At 36.5% G+C, this 25229-nt stretch overlaps 1 protein-coding gene across 1 annotated transcript; it reads left to right on the top strand.

Annotated features, from left to right (window-relative positions):
* The first annotated feature begins 6594 nt into the window (after positions 1-6594).
* LOC130214637 (armadillo repeat-containing protein 6-like) lies at positions 6595-24508 on the top strand. The gene is made up of 9 exons (XM_056446418.1): positions 6595-6653; positions 10187-10321; positions 13326-13411; positions 16266-16547; positions 18659-18950; positions 19117-19262; positions 21880-22011; positions 23019-23156; positions 23804-24508. Exons 2-9 carry the CDS (start codon positions 10201-10203, stop codon positions 24014-24016), a joined length of 1410 nt encoding a protein of 469 aa, XP_056302393.1. The 5' UTR covers positions 6595-6653; positions 10187-10200; the 3' UTR covers positions 24017-24508.
* The last annotated feature ends 721 nt before the right edge of the window (positions 24509-25229 follow it).

Genomic DNA, 25229 nt, shown 5'->3' with positions numbered 1-25229 from the left:
CTGTGGCGACCCTGGATTAATAAAGAGACTAAGCCGAAAACGGATGACTGAATGAAAGTTACCTGTAGGACGTCACGGTGGCGCAGTAAGACGGGTAAGTTGGCATTTCTGTGTGGAGTTTGCATGTTCTCCTCATGTTGGCGTGGATCCGGGTGTTCTGGTTTTCCCCCCAAGTCCAAAGACATGTGGTACAGGGGAATTGGGTAAGCTAAATTGTCCGTAGTGTATGTGTGTGAATGAGTGTGTATGGATGTTTCCCAATGATCGGTTACAGCTGGAAGGGCATCCTCTGTGTAAAACATATGCTGGATAAGTTGGCGATTCATTCCGCTGTGGCAACCCCTGATTAATAAAGGGACTAAGCCAAAAAGCAAATGAAAGAATGAGGAAGTTATCTGTAACTATTGACTTAGAAGGAAAAACAAACACTATGGAAGTCAATGGTTTCAGGTTTCCAGCTTTCTTCAAAATATCTTCTTTTGTGTTCAACAGAAGAAAACAAGACAAACCGGTGTGGAACAAGCAAAGGTTGAGTAAATGATGATAAGTTTTATTTTTTGGGTGAACTATCCATTTAAAAAGGAAAAATATTTAAACAAATTTGTTCATTTTAAAGCGAGATGCTAATAGTCTAATCCTATTCAATGATTTATGTTTAGCTAATAGTGCCCATGGCAGACCCGGACACTGGGTGAGTATATTAAGCTGTGGTAAAACCCAACTGTTCAACTCTGAAGGGTCTTGTAAAATGAGCCTGTTTAAAGAAAATGTATTTATTTTAATACTGTACAAAAAATCACACGTCAAGACAGCTATATCAAGTATTGAACACTCTCAGAAAAAAAGTACACGTATATAGTATAGAAAACACCTCTTATGTTCTGTACCTTTTATGGTACAACTGAAATGAAGGAACACTATTATTCTCATAAAAAGGTACATAAGTGTTGGACAACTCCTCCTTTATTACAATATCTATGATAATAAACATGACTGGAAAGATAAAGAGATTTATGAATAATTTCCTTATTAAAACATGAATCTTCATTTAAAAGCATTTGATTAAAGAAACTCATAAACATTCATTATCAAAACTACTGCTAAAACAAAACTATATGTGTTGTAAACTAAACATTTAAGGCATTTTTAATCAACATTTGATAAGTATTTTCTGATAAATACAGTATCATTATTGATATTCGCACCTTTTAGTGTTTGCTTTCCACTACACACGTGAGCTGGCAAAAGTCCTGCATATGCAAATGGTTCATGCAGACATTTTGCTATTAAATTGACTATTAACACTAATAAATTATTGTGCACATCTCATTACAATACTATTGCATAATTCCTCTTTATAATTCTATCTAAATTTTTATTTTAATGTTAAATAAATTAAATGAACTTTTAAGTGAATACGAAGGTATTGAGTGAAAACTGGAGAAACATGTTTTATATTGTAGATGGAAGAATGTGTTTCTGTAACACTTGTGAAAAGTTTAGCAAAGAATAGATCTTTTGATTGATGTTAAAGTATTTTTTATTCTTGATTGTGAATGGAAAAGGTGCATTTACACAAAAAAGAAACTTTTTAAAAACATTGTTTATACTGTATTTGATGTTTTATATTTCCTGAAAATAAATTGACGCATTTTGGATGAGGCAAAATGCATTTAAATAGTTCTTGAAGTGTCTTGTCTCTTTAGTGGTACCCTCATGGATCAGATTCGTGCCTTTGATGAAGGGACACTATTGTATCTGCAGGTTTTAAAAAACCATAGGTACATTTTGGTTTCCCATGGTACAAATCATGTCCTTAAAGGAACAAACTGCAATGGTACACATTTGTTTCTTTGTCTTAAGGTACAGTTCTGTCCCATAAAAAGGTACTGCCTCAGTGACAAGGGTTTGTACCTTCTTTGGTACAACATTGTTTTCCCTGAGAGTGTATGTTGTCAACAAACTGTTCATTTAAAATACTTTTTTTAAAAGAAATCAGGAAAACTAAATCAAAGCACACTTCTTCAAAATCCCAAATGGTGCATGCAGATATTTTGCTATTAAAATGACTATTAAAACTAATAAATTATTGTGCATATCTCATTACACTCTCAGAAATAAAGGTACGCGAGCTGTCACTGGGGTGGTACCTTTTCGAAAGGAACAAATTTGAACCTAAAAGGTCCATATTAATACCTCAAGGGTACATATTAGTACCTAAAAAGTACAAAAGTGTTCCTCTTAAAATGTTTAGGTACTAATATATACTTTTAAGGAACCAATATGGACCCTTCATATACAAATGTGTACCTGTTGAAAAAGGTACCACCCCAGTGACAGCTTGAGTACCTTTATTTCTGAGAGTGTACAATACTTTCGCATCATTCCTATTTTGCATAATTCCTATTTATAAAACTAGCCTGTACTCAAGTAAATTTTTTTCATTAATAAATAGATAAAACTGCTACTTTTTAAATTCAAAATGACATAAATATGAACAAATAAAAAATATAAAGTCTAATTTACATATTTTACAATCATAATATAAGTCATATTAGGAAATAATTTTTACTACGGTACAACACATGATGTTTCACTCTGATGTCACTCTGAAATGCAGTTAAAATGACATTCACTGAGTGGTTCTGTCACTGTGCTCAATCATCAACAAATAATTAATGCCATGTGCACTGTAATGTTTTATTTTTACAGTTAATCTTGAAATAAACACAGCGAAATGTTTGTTAAAAGTTGCATTTTAGCTGGAGGATACAGCTGTGATGATGAGGGGAGCGCTGAGGAAACAGTACACTCTCAGAAATAATGGTACACGATCTGTCACTGGGGTGGTACCTTTGCGAAAGGTACAAGTTTGTACCTCAAAGGTCCATATTAATACCTCACGGGTACATATTAGTACCTAAAAAGTTCAAAAGTGTTCCTCTTAAAATTTTTAGGTACTAATATGTACCCTTGAGGTATTAATATGGACCTTTTGGGTACAAATGTGAAAAGGTACCACCCCAGTGACAGATCGTGTACCATTATTTCTAGATGGGGAAACCTGAATGCTCCTCCATGACATTATAGGTGTAGGTGATACAAGTGTTTCGCTAGCGAACTGCAAATGTGCAGATATTATAACAATCTATCGATAAACACACACCTTGCTCTCGCTCTGCACTGCTGTTTGCTGATCAAATGAGAAAGATAATCATGTTAAATACACCCAAAAATGAAAATTGTCATCATTTACTCCACCTTGTTCCACACCGGTTTGTCTTTTTTCATTCTGTTGAACACAAAAGAAGATATTTTGAAGAAAGCTGAAAAGCTGAAACCATTGACTTCCATAGTGTTTGTTTTTCCTTCTGTGGAAGTAGGTAACTTACTGTATGTTAAATAAATTGCTATCGAATGAAAGAAACATTGACTTTCGTTGTTTCTTTGCCTTTTGAAATTTGCGTTGGGTAATAGTACACCACCTTTTTTTAAGACTACACCACTGATACCAAGGGTATACGCAATTATTGATCCCCAGAAGTCATATTACCCAAACAGCTCATGGAAAAAAGTAGGCACACGGCGTATGGCCCCGACTACACCACTGCAGTCCATGTGTGTGCATGTGTGGGGTCAGTGCATGTGTGGTTGAGGATGGTAATGGCTTTTGGGAAAAAGCTGTTCTTAAGTCTTCATGAGGGCAACAGGTTGAGCAGTTCAGAAGCCAGGTGAGCTGTCTTTAATGATATTCTCAGCTTTGCTGAGGCAGCTGGAGGTGTAAATGACCAGCGGGTAGAGAGGGCAGCTGATGATCTTTTGTGCGGCTTTTTCTACCCTCTCTCTCTGTCTGCCATGGTGCTGCTACTGTACTGTGATGCAGTATGTCAGCAAAATCTCAACTGGAGCACAGTAGAAGGTCAGCAGCAGGCTGGGGTCAAGGTTGTGCTTCCTGAGGACTCTATTAACAAACTATTTATAAAACTATAATATAAAATCTAACAGTTTAAATATACCTTAAATATACCCTCACTGACAAGGTCCAGAACATGAGCTAATTTCTCTCATTTTGACTGCCTTGTCTCCATAAATAGTGAAAATAACCCATCGAAAAAGATTTTAAGATCAAGTGAAATCCTCTGTTGCTTCGGTGTGACTTCAGCTAATCAGTGTTGGGCAGTGCTAACAAATATTTTCATCAACTTTCAGCTGTGCAAGAAAACACACAATCTGATGTAAGGCAAGTCATCATTCACTATTGTATTGTTTTTTAAATAGAGAACCTGAATCCTGGACCTTATTCTTGAAACAAATATTGACCAATGAAAAGGTGTGAAGCACCAAAAGCGACCGATATTAAAATGAAGTTGAATGCTATTTTAGCTATTGTTGTTTTCCATGAATTTTTAAATGTACTTTTTTGGGTTATGATGACTACTCAAGAATTTTATTTCAGCTAAAATAGTGCTTAAAATGTCATTGTAATGCAGTATTTAAATCTCATAATTAAATAGTTGCCTGTTAACCACCTATAACCACCTATGATTCCTATAACCACCTATAATTCCTATGATTCCTATAACCACCCCCTTCACCAGACTGGCTACGGGCCTGAGACATGAGAGTAAATTTTCTAAAACTGAGATTTATCTTCTGAAAATGGAATAATTAAGATTTTGACTGACGTGCGGTGGCAGCACCCTACTGAAAAAAACTGCTTAAACCAGCCTAAGCTGGTTGGCTGGTTTTAGCTGGTTGACCAGCCTGGTTTTAGAGGGGTTTTGGCCATTTCCAGGCTGGTTTCTAGCCATTTCCAGCCTGGTCTTAGCTGGTCAGGCTGGGAGATGACCAGCTAAAACCAGCTGGACCAGCCTAGCCAGGCTGGGAACCCAGCCAAAACCAGCTATGTCCAGCTTAAACCAGGCTGGTCCAGCTGGTTTTAGCTGGTCATTTTCCAGCCTGCCCAGCTAAAACCAAGCTGGAAATGGCTGGAAACCAGCCTGGAAATGGCCAAAACCCCTCTAAAACCAGGCTGGTCAACCAGCTAAAACCAGCCAACCACCCTAGGCTGGTTTAAGCTGTTTTTTTCAGCAGGGCATGGTGGCACAGTGGGTAGCGCAATTGCCTCACAGCAAAAAGGTCACTGGTTCGAGCCCCGGCTGGGTCAGTTGGCATTTCTGTGTGGAGTTTGCATGTTCTACTCGTGTTGGTGTGGGTTTCCTCTGGGTGCGCCGGTTTCCCCCACAAGTCCAAACACAATCGCTGTAGGGGAATTGATTAACTAAATTGGCCGTAGTGTATGAGTGTGTGTGTGAATGTGTATGGGTGTTTCCTAGTACTGGGTTGCAGCTGGAAGGGCATCCACTGCGTAAAACATATGCTGGATAAGTTGGTGGTTCATTCCGCTGTGGCAGCCCCTGATAAATAAGGGACTAAGCTAAAGGAAAATGAATGATTGAATGATTGTTTTGGCTATTTCAAAGTACTTTAGTAATAAATTAATATATAGTATTTGACAAAATCGTAGTTTTTGGTGCATTAAAAAGCATGCACATTATAATATCAACAGACAAGCTGATCCAGAGGCAAATTTGTGCTTAAGATAGGACTTAAATGTATTATTTATTCTAATTAAGTGTAAAATTAAGGGATTAAGTGCAAAAAAGTGAGTGAAAAAGAACCACCTCATTTACCAGGCTGGCACACAGGCCTGATATTTAAACAAATAATGTAATAAATATATACATAAGATGAAAACCACATCCACAAATGCTTAAATAAGACATTATTTGTATAACATTTAAATAAATTATGGAATAAATCAATAAAAATAATAAGCATATGCTTAAATTAAAGTAAACAAACAGATGTAACATCAATAATAAAATGTAAGAATTCAGAAAGTAGCAGTAATATTTAAATAAATGAAATATTAGGGCGTCACGGTGGCACAGTGGGTAGCACAATTGCCTCACAGCAAGAAGGTCGCTGGTTCGAGCATTTCTGTGTGGAGTTTGCATATTCTCCCCGTGTTGGTGTGGGTTTCCTCCAGGTGCTCTGGTTTCCCACACAGTCCAAAGACACAGGTGAATTGGGAAGGCTAAATTGTCCGTTGTGTATGTGTGTGAATGAGTGTGTATGGATGTTTCCCAGAGATGGGTTGCAGCATGCGCTGCGTAAAACATATGCCGAATAAGTTGGCGGTTCATTCCGCTGTGGCGACCCCAGATTAATAAAGGGACTATGCCGAAAATGAATGAATGAATGAAATTTTGCAAGTGTTAATATAAATAGTTCATTCGTCCTTTCTTGCAACACAACACAATATCTTGAACAATAGGCTACTTAAAAAGACTCTCAGAATGAAAAATAATAAACATAAACATTTCTATATACTCTTAATTCTTATAGATTAACAAAGGAATGCGTTGTCTGTCTGCATCCACTGAATAATTAGGCGGAACCTTTATCTCCGTCAAATCTCACCCGAGCCTCATTAAAGTAAACTCAACGCAGCTCTTTCCGCAAATTCACGAAGCACAGTACGTCAGTTAAATTGCGTTGCGCTCAGTCACCGCTGCACGTTCAAGCTTTTAGCGCAGCGCCTTCTGTTCTCCAGTGTGTTCTATCAGAAGGCTCCAGACTGGGTGTTGGTGAGTTCCAGGATTATTATCTGTTTTGTTTTACTTTTAAACCTCATTGTGTCACTTTGTGCTTGAATGATCGTTATTCTCAGGTATTATATCTTACGCTAGTCACTTACGTTAATAAACGATGTTTTTATGTCCCTCACGCTAAAATGCTTATGCACTGAATGAATAACAAATAAACTAACGTTATGCTAAAGATGACTTATTAAATATACTAAGGAGGAAGGAACAATATACAAAACACAAACCGTTCGAAATTATTGTATCGATCAGATCACTTCATTGGAAATGTATTATATAACGTACAGTTGAAGTCAGAATTATTAGCCCCCTGTTAATTCCCCCCCCAATTTCTGTTTAACAGAGAGCAGATTTTTTTCAACACATTTCTAATCATAATAGTTTTAATAACTCATTTATAATAACTGATTTATTTTCTCTTTGTCATGATGACAGTAAATAATATTAGACTAGATATTCTTCAAGACACTTCTATACAGCTTAAAGTGACATTTAAAGGCTTAACTAGGTTAATTAGGGTAACCAGGCAGGGTAATTAGGCAAGTTATTGTATAACGATGCTTTGTTCTATAGACCATCGCATAAAACAATAGCCTAAAGGGGCTAATAATATTGACCTTAAAATGGCTTTAAAAAAATTAAAAACTGCGTTTATTCTAGCCGAAATAAAACAAATAAGACTTTCTCCAGAAGAAAAAATATTATCAGAGATACTGTGAAAATGTCCTTGCTCTGTTAAACATAATTTAGGAAATATTAAAAAAAGATAAAAATTCAAAGGGGGGCTAATAATTCTGACTTCAACTGTTTATAGACATCACCTATTGTAAATGACACTTTATTGTTTTTACGTAATAATATAATAATGTTCACCTTTCCAAAGCTAGTTTGGATTAATAATTATTGTGAAAAGAGCTAAACAAATAAACTCAGGCCCGGCGCCAGGATGTCATAACTGAGGGTGCATTTTAATCCCATAGGGGGCACTAGACCTGGTGACTGATTTTGGTCTCTTCTTTTAGGCTATTTATTCACATTTATTATTACTTTGTATTACTGCCTAAGTTACTGGCTTAAGGCAGTAATATACTTTTTATAGTAATAATAATACGCACAGTTTCGCTATTACTGATTTTATCAATGAAGGTAATCCAATGATACCATTTATTAACGCAGACAGACCATTCAGAGCCAAATGAGTGCTTTAAATTTTATTTTATTCTCCTTATTTCTTTCAGTTTTATTTCAAATAATAGGCCTATAAATGACTAAAGTTTTAGGTAAAGATGTCAAACTATGCCCACACATGTAATCTAACCCACGGTTAGACTATTCGTATAACCGGTAAATAAATATGGTGAAATCAGCATAACCGAGTCATCACGCTTCACATAGCCTATTACCCAACCAACATCAGTGTTAGGAAAAAGTTCAATGTTACAATCTAATGTCATTCAAAACGATTGAGTTACATTTTAAGGCATTAGTGTAGCCAGAAAAATACCTAAAACAGATACCTAAATTCACAGTTATTACCGTGAACATTTAGGGAGAACACACAACTCAATAGGCTTTTCATCATTTCAAAGATAAAAATAAAGATTTCTCTTAGGCTGTCATAAGGGAGTGTTTTTCTGTGATATTGTCCGGTTGACTTTTGTAAAAACGCCATCATAAACCATTAGGTTACTAGGCCTACCCGTCATTTATTTATTTATTAAGCCTTGATAAACTTGTTTTCAGGTTATTTTCATTTTGTAGGGCCTTGAGCTACAAGTCAAAACAAAATCGACATGCTAACTGTATTTTAGCTGTTAAAATAGGCCTACAGTATATTTTCTGGTGTTTAATTTTGCATGAGAAAATAGCAGTATCACCTAAATGACATATTTTTAAAGATTATCATTCATCCTGCAGTGCATGTGAGAAGTGGATCCACGGTAAATCCACCACGCACTATATACCTATTTCATTTCTAACACTGTAAACTTGACTCCGCAGGCCGATCAACTTTAAACACAAAAGCCATTTGAAGTGTCCTAACTTGAGACTGCTGCTGCATGATGGGATGTTTCTTTACACAACAGTTAAAGTGCGCTCTAGCCATGTCAAAATGAAAGCCAACATTCTAAAGTGTTCTGCGTTAGTCAATTTTAGCTTAATTTAATAATATTAATAACAATAATGAATATAATAAATGATAATATTAATTATAGTGTAGACTACTGTGGGACTGTGCAGTGAACTAAACATTTTATTAGGCTACATATCCCCTAAAACAATTTCTTTCTGAGGTGGACAATGCCCCCCTGTGACACCGGGCCTAAATAAACTTGAATTGAAAGAAACAGAAACAGGTTTGGAATAAGTGGTGGATGAATAACATTAATGTTAGTGTAGATCTGTTATGCTCATTTTTACGAGACGTAAAATAAGTCTCTGATGTCCCTAAGGTTTGTAGTGAAGTTAGAGATCAAAATAACACACTAATAATGTTTCTCACTCTGAAACTGAGGCTTTGATCCCGATTTTGCTGTTTTGGTCGCTTTAAAAGGGCGAAGCTACTTTAATTAAATTAAATTAAATTGCTAAATTATTTTAAAGTGTAATATATAACACTTTACAATAAAGTCTTTAAAGTGTCCAAACTCGGTCCTGGAGGGCCGGTGTCCTGCAGATTTTAGCTCCAACTTGCCTCAACACACCTGCAAGGATGTTTCTAGAAAGCCTAGTAAGAGCTTCATTAGCTAGCCCAGGTGTGTCCGATTGGGGTTGGAAGTAAACTTTGCAGGACACCGGCCCTCCAGGACCGTGTTTGGACATGCCTGCTTTAAGCTGAATACTGGTATCTTGAAAAATATCTAGTAAAATATAATAAATTCCATCACGGCAAAGACAAAAGAAACAAGTTATTAAAAATGAGTTATTAAAACTATTGTGTTTATAAATGTGTTTCTTTTAAACAGCACATGGGAGATACTTTGTGTGTGTCAGTATAGTGGCAGATGTAAAACAGCACTAGTGTTGTCAGTGCTGGTCAGGTGTGTGTGTGTACTTCAGTGTGAGTGTGTGCTTCATGCTTCTGTCAGTCTATGTCGCTCCTGTCACTGTTTATTTGTGCTTCATCTAAAACTCCACATCTATAATCCTCTTAGTCTATGCTGACATTATCTTCAGCAGCTCAAACACTCCAATGGCTAATGGACAGACGGCTGCTTCTCACTCAGGGCTGCTGTTTATGCTAATGAGGAGAGATGTGCACTAGTGGGCGGGGCTTTCCCCCTCTGATGACTCGTACAAAGAGAGACATCAAAGTGTTTCTGCAGACAAGTGTGATTATAAAAAACTTAAGGTTACCATTAGAGGCTGGATATATTAATAGACAACTGTGTTTAAACCCCTTATAGAAGTGATTTTTTTTGCATAATAGCTCTCCTTTAAATGATTCCAGAGTGTTTATTTTTGTCTCTAAAACTGAAGTGCATCATTTATCTGTATATTGTGTTGTTTTCCAGCATCTGCTGCAGTCATGGCCAAGCGCAGGATCACTCAGGACACCTTTGATTCAGTGGTCAGAGAAAACATTGACGATTTTGACATGGAGGAAAGTGAAGCTCTGAAAGAGGCCATTGAACAGTTTGAATCTCAGGGTGAGTTACTTGAAAAGCAAATGAAAGCTAACGGGTGCATTTAGTTATACACAGTCTGTTATGTAGTTTTGTGCACCCTGCATATACAGCTGATGTCAGAATTATTAGCCCTCCTAAATTGTTAGCCCTCCTGTATATTTTTCTCACACATTTCTAAACATAATAGTCTTAATAACTGATTTCTTTTATCTTTGCCAAGATGACTGAATTGAATTGAATTGAATTTTATTTGACAGATTTTAGACAAGCTGTACAAGTATCCCATACATTTGTAAATAAAAACTGTCGAGGATAAAAACACAATGAAGCCCTGGGCTTGTTTCCATTGCGGTCCTCACTGTTAAATAAAACAAAGTATGGCTTCAAAATACTGATGATGCATAAAACAGACAGTGCCTCATACATTTTTAAAACAAGAACAAAATAATTCACAAATACATTCCTTCATACATTAATTTTTCTTTTCGGTTTAGTCCCTCTATCAATCAGGGATCGCCACAGCGGAACGAACCATCAACTTATCCAACATACGTCCCATGCAGCGAATGGCCTTCCACCTACATCCCTATTCACAATCAAGTAACATATAAAATAAATCTCGTCCACCATGCAAACTAGTTATCCTCAAGCTACCATCTTTTGATTACTTTTTTGAACCTCCTTGAAGGGCACATAGTATATATATATAGATATAGATATATATATATATATATAGAGAGAGAGAGAGAGAGAGATATAGATATATATATATATATATATATATATATATATATATATATATATATATATATATATATATATATATATATATATATATATATATATATATATATATATATATATATATATATATATATATATATATATATATATATATATATATATATAGATATATATATAGATATATATATATATATATATATATATATATATATATATATATATATATATATATATATATATATATATATATATATATATATATATATATATATATATCTATATATAGATAGATATCTCATATATATATATATATATATATATATAGATAGATATCTCATATATATATATATATATATATATATATATATATATATATATATATATATATATAAACTACATCTCACAACCAAACACACGAGATGTATTTATTTATATATATATATATATATATATATATATATATATATATATATATATAGATAGATAGATATATATATAGATATATATATATATATATATATATATATATATATATATATATATATATATACATATATATATACATATATATATATACATATATATATACATATATATATATACACATACATATATATATATATATATATATATATATATATATATATATATATATATATATATATATATATATATATATATATATATATATATGTATGTATGTGTATATATATATGTATGTGTATATATATATGTATGTGTATATATATATGTATGTGTATATATATATGTATGTGTATGTGTATATGTATGTGTATGTGTATATGTATATATATATATATATATGTATATATATTTAAATATGGTTAGGGACAAAATAATTTGCCATTCGGTGAAATTCTTTCATTTATTCAGACTGCAGGATTTTCAAAGTAGTCACGTCACAGATGTTTTGACACTGCATGTCTATCTGGGGTAGCATTCCATCGGTGCTGTGTTTACACTGCAGGATGGATCAGCTACAGGGAGTTTCACACTGCATGACTTTACAATAGGAGGAATCGCTGACAACTTTGTCCAAACTACATCTCACAACCAAACACACACGAGAAGTGAGATGGAAACAACACAATGTCAGAGTATATCTTTTGTTATTAACTACACAATGAAAAAGAAGCCTCTAGTGGGGGAGAAAATGTGTTTATTTTGCTCACCTGGCTTTTGAAGGGAATTAGCAATTTCCTCAACTTTTTTTTCGAGCTGGTTGTGGTATGCTACAGATGATATGTCAAACAGACACAGTGCTCCTGCCAAACTTACCCTAGTTTTTCCTTAATTTCTTGGGTCCAAATAAGTGCTTTTAACTCCTCTCCTATCCTCCAGCTGGCCTGCAAATACCCACACTAGTGGATTCTGCTCTCTCATTGGCTGTAGGTAATCGCTGATGTTATTCTCAACTAGAACACATTTCACATGGTGTGATTTGAATCGCAGACAGCTCCAGATGTTTAGCATCACAAATATCTTACGGGTGTCAGCAACTCATCAGGGATTCTCTCAGATCATCCCTTTGATATTTAATACTGTGATTCGCCTGTGATTTCAGGCATTTGTCTGCGATTTCTCAAAATCTGTCGGCGAGTCAAAATCAGGGCTAAAATCATGTAGTCCCTTTATTCATCAGGGGAATGAACCGCCAACTTATCCGGCATATGTTTTATGCAGCGAATGCACTTCCAGCTGCAACCCAGTACTAGGAAACACCCATACACACTCATTCACTCACATACACTACGGGCAATGTAGTTAATCAATTCCCCTATAGCGCCGGAGAAGAATAGAAAGAAATCGGAGCACCCGTAGGAAACCCACGCCAATACCGGGAGAACATGCAAAGCTGGAACTCGAACTAGCGACCTTCTCGCTGTGAAACGACAGTGCTAACCACTGAGCCACTATGTCGCCCTCTGAAATTAATTATTTTTCAAATAATTCCCAAGTGCTGATTAACAGAGTGAGGACATTTTTTACAGTGTTTTCTATTCTCTTTTTCTTCCTGGAGAAAGTCTTATTTTTGTTTCTTTGGCTTGAATAAAATAATTATAATAATAACTAAATAAATTATTAAATAATAATAATAACATTTATTAGCAATATTATTATTTTTTTAGTTGCCTACAGAACAAACCACTGTTATACACTGACTTTCCAAGGGCTAATATTGTGTCCTGACCAATGTCACATGTCATAAATATTCGCACATGGTGATACAGTAATAAAATCATTTGTTTATTTGTCACAGGAGTGGATCTCAGCAACATTGTTAAAGCAGTGCCGAAAGTTTCTTCTGAAGAAAACACAGAGGATCAAACCCATGAGGTTTTGCAGGTAAATCTACATGCTAAATGTAATCCAAGTTTACATCCTAACCTAAAAGCACTACAGATTTGCATTTGAAAGCAAAATATCTCCCAAGTGCTTTTTAAAAGAAGCACATTTATAAACACAATAGATTTAATAACTCATTTTTAATAACTTGTTTCTTTTGTCTTTGCCGTGATGACAGTACATAATATTTTACTAGATATTTTTCAAGATACCAGTATTCAGCTTAAAGCAGGCATGTCCAAACTCAGTCCTGGAGGGCCGGTGTCCTGCAAAGTTTAGTTCCAACCCCAATCGGACACACCTGGGCTAGCTAATGAAGCTCTTACTAGGCTTTCTAGAAACATCCTTGCAGGTGTGTTGAGGCAAGTTGGAGCTAAAATCTGCAGGACACCGGCCCTCCAGGACTGAGTTTGGACACCTTAAAGACTTTATTGTAAAGTGTTATATATTACACTTTAAAATAATTTAGCAATTTAATTTAATTGAAACATTTGTTTACTCTGCACATGTACATTTGTATATTTATGCATATATATATATATATATATATATATTAGATTATTCAGTACTGAAGCCGAATCTGGAGCTTATCTAACAAAATAACTGATGATAAGGGTCCAAAAACTAGCACAGGCAAATTTATATGTTATAGAAAAATATTAAATACAAATTTTAAAAAGAGGATTTTTTTTTTGCAATATTTTGCTTGATTTTATTTGTATTATCTTTCAATTTCTTAATATGTTTGGTGACTAAAATCTTATTTTAATAAATATATCTGTTTAATAAATCTGTTTTGTTCAAATGCACCAAAATACACTGCCTATATTCACTGAGAAATTAATCAAAATATTCATTTTCAAAATGGGCTGTACTCTGTTATGCTGAGCACTGTATATTCATTCATTCATTTTCTTTTCAGCTTAGTTCCTTTATTAATCCAGGGTCACCACAGCGGAATGAACCGCCAACTTATCCAGCACATGTTTTTACGCAGCGGATGCCCTTCCAGCCGCAACCCATCTCTGGGAAACATCCATACACACTCATTCACACTCATACACTACGGACAATTTAGCCTTCCCAGTTTACCTGTACGTCTTTGGACTGTGGGGGAAACCAAACCCACGCGAATGCAGGGAGAACATGCAAACTCCACACAGAAACACCAACTGACCCAGCCGAGGCTTGAACCAGCGACCTTCTTGCTGCAAGCCGACAGCACTACCTACTGCGCCACTGCGTTGCCCCCACTGTATATACAATAAAGCAATAAAGTTGCGGCTAGAAGGGCATCCGCCACATAAAATGTATGCCAAAGTAATTGGTGGTTCATTCAACTTCGGCCACCCCTGATAAATCAGGGACTAAACTGAAGGAGAGTCAGAGAATACTTACTTTTTTGTTATTATTCTACTTAAAGTGACCTTTTTTGCTGTTTAGATCGATGTTGTGATAGTGCCATGTACACTGTAAAAATGCTGGGTTACACTCAACCGATTTGTGTTGAGACAACATGTAGAAATTAAGTTCATTTATTAGTTTTTACGTATGTAAGTGGATTCAACATAAAAAAATTAAGTTGTGCCCCCAAAAAAACATGAAGAATTGTGTTGTTTCAGCTCATTTCAAATAAGTAGTTGGAATAAACAACAAACGTCTGTTTTTGAGTGTACCCTGATAAAAGCTTCAGCAATTAATCGCAATAAGAATATTTTATAGTGGCAGGAGCCTAATATTGACCTTAAAATTAATTTAAATTAAAAAAAAAATCCAGCTACACTAAAGAAATATGACTTACTCCAGATTAAATAAATATAATAGTGAGAAATACTGTGAAAACATACGGCACTTGGGAAATATTTGAAAAAGAATATTCACAATACTTTTCTCTTCAGCTGTATACACTGTAAAACATGCTTGGTTCCTCACAATTCCTTCACATTTCCCCAATACACATACATTACATTTATTGGTTTTGACAAATTTAGGTCGATTGAATATTGAGCAATTAAGTTGTGTAAATTTCATAATGATTGTGTCTTCAGCTGTATATTTACACTGTTATCTGACCCACTGTGTAAGACCCACTTGTTCAAAATAGATTTTAATGCAGGAGTGGGCAAACTCAGTCCTGGAGGGCCGGTGTCCTGCACAGTTTAGCTCTAACTCTAATCACACACACCTGTTTATAGATTTCTAGTGATCTTGAAGACACCGATTAGCATGTGCAGGTGTGTTTAATTAGTGTTGCAGCTAAACTATGCAGGACACCGGCCCTCCAGGATCAAGTTTGCCCACCCCTGAATGTTTAGTAGCACGGACACTTTGTATTATTTTGGCATTGTTTGCTTCCTAGTTTGTTCATTCATTCATTCATTTCCTTTTCGGCTTAGTCCCTTTATTAATCAGGGGTCGCCATAGCAGAATGAACTGCCAATTTATCCAGCCTATGTTTCCAGCTGTAACACATCACTGGGAAACACCCATACACTCTTGCATTCACGCACACTCATACACTACGGCCAATTTAGTTGATCAATTCCCCTATAGCGCATGTATTTGGACTGTCGGGGAAACCGGAGCTCCCGGAGGAAACCCACGCCAACACGGGGAGAACATGCAAACTCCACACAGAAATGCCAACTGGGACTCAAACCAGAGTCCTTCTTGATGTGAGGCGACAGAGCTACCCACTGCGCCACCATGTCACCCTCTTCCTCTTAGTTGTGTTGTATAATTTGTTTTTACTGGCACTTTGGTCAAGCTCGGTTGCAGTAAGGTGCTATTTAAATAAAGGTTTATTGATTGATTGATTGATTGATTGATTGATTGATCTGGGGTATATTTCCAGGCTTTAGAGTCTCTGAAAAGCGCAGCGTCGTCTTCATCCACATCTGTGCTGGATGATCTGAGACTCTTCACCGATCAGTGCAATCTGGGCTTCGCTCAGAGATACCTAGCCGCTCAGAAAGACGCATATCCCACAATCCTCAGCTGCTGCCAGAGATCCGCCGGAGAAAAGGAGGCTCTTTCTGTGGCTCTGGCCGCTCTCTGTGCGCTGACCGACGGCCAGCCAGATCTGCTGGATGAGGAGGGGAGGCTGTTTTTAATCCGGGTTTTGACTGAGCACCAGGTAGGCTTTTGATGGTGTCATAGTTTTCTTGTTATGATTAATTGCTGAAGCTTTAATCATGGTATTATCATTGTATTAAGGTTGCATGATAATGTAAACAAATCTGACATTGCGATATGTTGTTTTTCTGCCATATATACAGTTAAAGTCAGAATTATTTCCCCTCTTGTGTTTTCAAATATTTCCCAAATTATGTTTAACAGATTCAGGAATTATTCACAGTATTTCCTATAATATTTTTTCTTCTGGAGAATGTCTAATTTGTTTTATTTTGGCTGGAATAAAAGCAGTTTTATCAGTATTATTATTTTAATGACGGGGCTAACAATTCTGGAGGGCTAATAATTCTGATGTCTACTGTTCATGATACAAATTACATATAAATTTAAATATCTAAGCAAAAAAAGGTATAGTGTTGTTTTTTATGTATGTGTGTGTGTGTATATTACATATTCATAATACTGTATATGTAATACACACTGGCTAATGTGAAACGTTTTTATTTTGGATGTAATTTATCATGATTAATCTTTGCTCAGCTCTTTCATACACGCCATTATAACTAAAACACTTGGTGTATTGCTTTATTGTATAAACATGTTCAAAGTAAACAAAAGTTTCAACCAACTTTAATTGTAAAAGGATCATAAAGTACAACAGGTAACATTTCACTATAAAATCTCATTAGGAAACGTATGTCAATGCATTAAAATCAGCATTGAGAGACCCTCTATCCTATAATTATAGTTATTTTATAAGTTTTATTATAAACTCCATTTAATAAAATGATTACAACTTTTGATTTGAATGGGTTATCGAATCAAATCACTTTTATTGTCACATCAGCAGCAGCACGCATGCTATGATGAGTGAAAAACTTATTAGACATTAACTAAGGCTTTAAATGTCACTAAGCTGAATACTAGTGTCTTGCAAAATATCTAGTCAAATATTATGTGCTGTCATCATGGCAAAGTTAGTTGTTGAAAAAATCTCTCAATTACATTTCACAGGACTAATAATTTTGTCTTGAACTATATATACACTAGCTGACAAAGGTCTTGTCACCTATCCAAGTTTTATGGAACAGTAAATAATAACTTGACTTCTAGTTGATCATTTGGTATTAGAAGTGGCTTATATGAAAGGTAAAGGCCTCTAGATGAGGCTTATTTGAGCACAATGAAGTCTGATCATGTCTTGATTATTAATGATTTCATTAGGACAGTAAGGTCTGACTCTGCTTAGACTAAAGTCTGCTCACTGAACCTTCAATAATGTCCAGTATAGAATATGTGGTCATGCTGCAGTGGAAACAGAATGAATATTGTGTCTGACTCCATCATGAGCTTGGAGGACTGCATCCATACATCTCTGACATGACTCAAATCACTGATTAATAAAGTCATCTGGAATGGTGAAGAAAGCCTTCTTGCAGGACTCCCAGAGTTCATCAAGATTCATTAGATTCATCTTCAATGCCTCCTTCATCTTACCCATGACATGCTCAATAATGTTCATGTCTGGTGACTGGGCTGGCCAATCCTGGAGCAGCTTGTCCTTCTTTGCTTTCAGGAGCTTTGATGTGGAGGCTGAAGTATGAGGAGCGCTATCCTGCTGGAGAATTCACCCTCTCCTGTGGTTTATAATGTAATGGGCAGCACAAATGTCTTGATACCTCAGGATGTTGATGTTGATCATCCACTCTGCAGATCTCTCGCACGCCCCCATACTGAATGTAACCCCAAACCATGATTTCTCCTTCACCAAACTTGACTGATATCTTTGAGAATCTTGACTCCATGCTGGTTCCAGTAGGTCTTCTGCAGTATTTGTGATGATTGGGATGCAGATCAACAGATGATTCAGCAGAGAAATCCACCTTCTGACACTTTTCCAAATGATCAACTAGAAGTCGAGTTATTAATTGTTGCTCTTACAACTGGGATGGACATCAAGACATTTGTCAGGCAGTGTAAACATATGAAAAACAATCTAATGTGCCACACTTGTACAGTTTGTAAATGCACCTGAAAAATGCTTTGAATTTGACTTTAGAAGAGCTGTAGGAATCATGCAAATTGAATTATTGACTCTCAGAATGTGTGTAGCACCAGCAGGACGCGGGTCTGGTCTGTCTGTGTGTGCGTATCGTGCGGAACTGCTGTCTAAAGCACGAAAACAACCGTCAGGATCTGGTGAAGGCTGGAGTTCTCCCGCTGCTCACCGGCAGCATCACACGGTACTCACAGCACCCCGAAGTCGTGCGGGACGCCTGTGTGGCGCTCAGGGTCATGACCTTTGATGATGACGTGCGGGTGCCGTTTGGACACGCCCACGAACACGCCAAGATGATCGTGTTGGAGCAGAATGGACTGAAAGTCATGGTGGAAGCTGCTAAAGGTCAGTGCTGATTTACATCTAGTCATTTAGCAGTCGCTTTTATTCAAAGCCATGTACAAATGAGGATAATAGAAGCACTTCAGGGGTCGTTCTTCGTACCTTGCTTAAACAATCTTCAATATGTGATGATGATGATTTTTTTATTTATTTATTTATTTATTTTCAGCTCATCCTGAAAACACATCAGTGCTCAGTGAACTCTGTGCCACTCTCTCGCGTCTGGCCGTGAGAAACGAGTTTTGTCAGGACATCGTAGACCTCGGAGGCCTGAAATTCATGATCACACTCCTGGCGGACGGTCTGGATTGTCAGGTGAGCTAGGGCCTGTTTCAGTAAGGAGGTTCAACCAACTTGGAGATTCAACCAACTTGGAGCTTACCTAGAGATTAAAAACTCAGAACAGCTGATCTGAGTTATGTCAATCAAGTCTGAGTAGACTGAAGCTGCAGTCACACTGGGGTTTTCTTCCCATAGACTTCCATTCATACACACGCGAATGTGTCAGACTGGAAACGCAAGGTCATGCGTCAAGTTTGGCAGTTCGCTGCAGTGCAAAGTTCAAGCTTGGTGAACTCTGACCTGCGAAATTGCATCACTTGACAGTGTGAGACCAATCGAGGGTCAAAACACGACCTCTCTGGACAGAAATTTAAAGCACGGAGCAATCGCTCGCTTTTTTAAATGTCTCATCATCTTGTTTAATCCCGCCCCTTTTCGCAGCGCTGCATGACAGAATTTCGCACACACAAACTCTGGTGTGACCGCAGCTTTATTCAGAGTTACATTTAACGACGATAAAAAGGCATTATCAATGGAGCGCAGATATTACGAGTCACAATGGCAACATCTGAGAAAACACCAGCATTTGTTTCTCCAGCTCAACTTGATGTGCACATGCAAAGTTATGTCAAATAGCAAATATGACCATATATTTTTAAAAAGCGACGCTTAATCGGCAAAACAGAGACAGTTAACGTGGGAAAACATAGCTCCTCATGTTAATGCGCAAGTTTACATTTAAAATATACAAATATTTAAGTATAATAAAATAAGTAATGTGTATTGACTTTTCACTTGAAAAAGTGGGGAATTGGCTGTAGTTTTAAAGTTATTTCAGACATAATTGCATTAAATTACATAAAACATAGTTTTATTGCATAGTTTCTGTAACAAATTTGACAAAACAATGGATATAACCTTAACTCAATGTTCAGTGGAAATGCTTAATTTAAGGTTCCCACTTTTACACATTGATCAGTTTAAGATAAAATGTCTAAATTTGCGTTTCTAATATATTTAAAAGCACTTGTGTGTCTGCCTTTTTTATTGATCAAGTGGTCGAGGTTGATACGACATTTATAATAAGTAATAATCCCATTAACTAATTATTTATTCTTTTGCAGTAATCCGGCAGCTAGCTCTCTGTAACTCTCACATGGTCACCCACTGAAGCTAAGCAGGGCTGCGCCCGGTCAGTACCTGAATGGGAGACCACATGGGGAAAGCTAGGTTGCTGCCAGAAGTGGTGTTAGTGAGGCCAGCAGGGGGCGCCCAACCTGTGGTCTGTGTGGGTCCTTATTCCCCAGTATAGTGACGGGGACTCTATACTGCTCAGTGAGCGCCGTCTTTCGGATGAGACATTAAACCGAGGTCCTGACTATCTGTGGTCATTAAAAATCCCAGGATGTCCTTCGCATTTGGCATCCTGGCCAAATCTGCCCACTGGCCTCTGTCCACCATGGCCTCCTAATCATTCCCATATCATAATCACTCTGTCTCCTCTCCATCAATCAGCTGGTGTGTGGTGTGCGGTCTGGCGCAAAATGGCTGCCGTCGCGTCATCCAGGTGGATGCTGCACACTGGTGGTGGATGAGAAGATTCCCCCCTATGTGTGAAGCGCTTTGAGTGCCCAGAAAAGCACTGTATAAATGTAAGGAATTATTATTATTATTATTATTATTAATAATATCAAAGGTAAAACTTAAAACTATGGTATTGAATTTTTCCGTTTTCAAGGAATACCACCGTTTGGAAAAGTCAAGGTTTTAAAACTGCCCAAATTTTCTGTAATACCGTTCCTAAGGTACGTGTACGATTTTTATTTAGGTGTTTTTAGGAGTTAACAGTATCTCCAGCAGAAAATATATCCAAAGGTGCTGTTTTAAATTGTAATGAAATCTGTGTTTTTGAAACTAACGAAGACATCTCAAGTCTATGATTCATTTCAATTATTTTAGCCTGACATGTTTACTGCTCCAAAATATTATAAACCTTTGACAAAAATAAAGTCTAGTATAGTATAATAAAATTCCAAGGGGAAATAGGTTTTTATTTTTTACCCAGACATTAAAAACAAACTTATTTTAGAGCAGTAATCACAATACTGTGATGCCGTGAAACCGTGATATTTTTATCCAAGGTTATCATACCATCAGAATCTTATACCGGCCCATGCCTAGTATTGAATCTAATTGTAATGTTCCCAAAAAGGACAAGGCATTCTCGTAACTTTGTTCTTTGTATGACTAAAATGTAAGCAATAAATGACTAAGGCTAAGGTGAGAAATACCGCTTCGTCTTTAAAAAAGGGGAGGAGACCGACAGAAACTCAGAGTTTAGAGAATAAAACCTGCTCCTGACCAGGTTAGGTTCACAGAGTAACTAACCACGGTAACTGACTCTGAGTTAAACCTCTCTTTCAGAAACAGGCTTTACTTACCCTGCTTTCTCCAGTTTGACAAACCTACCATTTTGAAACAGAAAACCCAGAGTTTCTCTCATTTCAGGGTTAACCTACTCTGAGTTTTCACTTAACCTCCTTTCTGAAAACGGGGGCCTGGTGTACAGAAATGTAGGGCTTGTGCTTGTGAGGTCTGACCTCTGTGTGTGTGTGTGTGTGTGTGTGTGTGTGTGTGTGTGTGTTTTTAGGAGCTGGTGAAGCAGGTGCTCAGCGCTTTAAAGGCCATCGCAGGAAATGATGACGTCAAAGATGCCATTGTCAGTGCGGGCGGGGCGGAGCTTATCGTCATGGCGATGAATCGTCACATGGCCAATGCACAGGTGGGATATCATATACTGTAGTATAATGTCATCGTCAAAAAAACGTCCTAATGAAGAACATGAGTGTCGCCAAGGCCAATTTTAGCAGGGCTTTAGCTATATTTCTGCTCAGCGCTTTTAAGGAAATTGCAGGAAATGATGATGTCAAAGATGCCATTGTGAATGCAGGCAGGACGGAGCTTATCTTCATTTCTTTAGCATAATTTTTCATAAATTGGAAGCCAGTAGATCTCAGAAACTCACTCACAAATTAGAAACAGACTAGGCATGGTCTAGTACAGGCATGGGCAAACTCAATCCTCGAGGGCCGGTGTCCCTGCATAGTTTTGCTCCAACACTAATCAAACACACCTGAACACCCTAATTAGTGTCTTCTAGATCACTAGAAAGCTACAAGCAGGTGTGTTTGATTAGGGTTGGTGCAAAACTATGCAGGGACACCGGCCCTCCACGATCGAGTTTGCCCATCCCTGGTCTAGTATAAGATTCTGACGGTATAATAACCTTGGATAAAAATATCACGATATAGTGATTACTGCTCTAATATATATTCTTTGTAAATGTCTGAGTAAAGAACTAAAACTTTTTCCCCCATTGAAAACAATCTATTTTATTTTAAGAAACATTTGTCATATTATGGAGCAGTAAACACGTCAGGCTGAATAATTCAAATGAATAATTGACTTCAGCTCTCTTCATTTGTTTCAAAAACACTGATTTCTTTACAATTTAAAACAGCATCTTTGGATATTTTTTCTGCTGGAGATACTGTTGTCCTAAAAAATGTTTTAAAAATGTGAATAAAAAATCGTACACACCTTAGGAACGGTATTACAGAAAATTTTGCCGGTTTTAAAACCTTGACTTTTCCAAACCGCATGGTATACCTTGAAAACGTTTATCGTCCCAAGCCTAAAACAGACAAACTGAAAATTATAGCACTGTATGTGTGTGTGTGTGTGTGTGTGTGTGTGTGTGTGTGTGTGCGCATTTTGTCGGTGTTTCAGGTGTGTGAGCAGGGTTGTGCAGCGCTGTGTGTTCTCGCTCTTCGCAAACCCAACAACTGTAAGGTGATCATGGAGAGTGGAGGAGCTCTGGCGGCTCTGCAAGCCATGAAGACTCATCCAGCTGAAGCAAACATGCAGGTAAAGCTGAAACACTGCGCACAAACACTCTCTAATCACAAAATATATGTGTGTGTGTGTGCGTGTGTGTGTATATTTACACATTGAAGTCCGAATTATTCGCCCTCCTGGATATTTTTTCCCCAATTTCTGTTTAATGGAGAGAAGATTTCAGCACATTTCTAACCATAATAGTGTTAATAACTCATCTCTAATAACTGATTTATTTTCTCTTTGTCATGATGACAGTAAATAATATTAGACTAGATATTCTTCAAGACACTTCTATACAGCTTAAAGTGACATTTTAAAGGCTTAACTAGGGTAATTAGGGTAAAGTTATGGTAATTAGGCAAGTCATTGTATAACGATGGTTTGTTCTGGAGACAATCCAAAACAAATATTGCTTAAGGGGGCTAATAATATTGACCTTAAAATGGCTTTAAAACAATTAAAAACTGCTTTAATTGTAGCTGAAAAAACAAACACGACTTTCTCCAGAAGAAAAAATATTATCAGACATACTGTGAAAATTTCCTGAATCTGTTAAACATAATTTGGGAAATATTTGAAAAAGAAAAGCAAGTTCACAGGAGGGCGAATAATTCTGACTTCAACAGTTTATATATCGTTGTTTATTGTTTTCACGGCATCTCCTGCTGTTTCAGAAACAGTCCTGCATGCTGCTGAGGAATCTGGTGGCGCGTTCGCGTGACTTTAGCCAGCCCATTCTGGAGATGGGAGCGGAGGCGCTGATCTCGCAGGCGCTGGCGGCCCACCGGGACTGTGGAGACGTGGGTCGAGCCGCACTCAGAGACCTCGGCTGCCAGGTGGAGCTGCGAGAGCTGTGGACGGGGACCAAAGGAAGCCTGAGTCACTGAAACACACACACACATAGACACACACACAAACTCTCTGATGGGGAAAAGTACAGGTGTAAATGCCCTCCCAAACATACACACGCATACAAACAAAATCACACACATATACAAATAAGCACACACAAATATGCACATATAAAAACATATATATACACACACACACACACACACACATCACAGCATTGCAGGTCAGACTCTGTGTGTGAGAATCGCAGGGTGACCACATGTGCCATTTTAATAATAATAATTCATTTATACATAAATGCTGCCTTTCTAGACACCTTACAGCAAACATGCTTAAAAAAACAGTGAATTTAAACATCGCCAAACATCATTTCAAATACATCAAAGATGAAACAGTTTAAAATACAAACACACCTTAAACAAACTTCAAAATAAGATGATAAAAATAACCATGAGAGTTTTTATATCACAGGCCAGGATATCTGTATTGCTTAACATATCCAGCTGTTGCGTGTCAACTGATCACTGCATGACATATATATATATATATATATATATATATATATATATATATATATATATATATATATATATATATATATATAGATATATATATATATATATATATATATCTATATATATATATATATATCTATATATATATATATATATCTATATATATATATATATATATATATATATATATATATATATATATATAGATATATATATATATATATAGATATATATATATATATAGATATAGATATATGAATTCATCTACTACCTATACATTTCAATCGCTCTCGTGATGTTTTGAATGTGTTCTGAAGATTCTAAAACTGTTTGAAAGACCAGATGAACTCAAATGTTTGAGAGAAAGGTTCTACGAACATTCCATTACTTAAGAACAGACAATGGAGAATGAACATTCTATTAATGATGTTACGAGTTTAAGATGTTTACATGGGGTGATGTAATTGAGGCAGGAATCAATTCTGTATTTAAGCTTTTTTACTCCATGGTTTAAACAATATATAACAATAATAAATAGAAAATTAAATAAACATTTACAATATCTGAACATGCAGCTCAACTCATTGTTCAAGCTCTTGTTCTCTCCAAACTGGATTATTGCAACTCTCTACTAGCCGGGCTTCCAGCTAATTCTATCAAACCTCTTCAGCTGCTTCAGAACGCAGCAGCACGAGTGGTCTTTGATGAACCCAAAGAGCACATGTCACTCCGC

This window comes from Danio aesculapii, chromosome 2 (assembly GCF_903798145.1).
Source record: "Danio aesculapii chromosome 2, fDanAes4.1, whole genome shotgun sequence".
NCBI classification, from domain to species: domain Eukaryota; kingdom Metazoa; phylum Chordata; class Actinopteri; order Cypriniformes; family Danionidae; genus Danio; species Danio aesculapii.
Note: the sequence above shows the minus strand (reverse complement) of the source record. Positions and strands in the feature narration are given on the sequence as shown.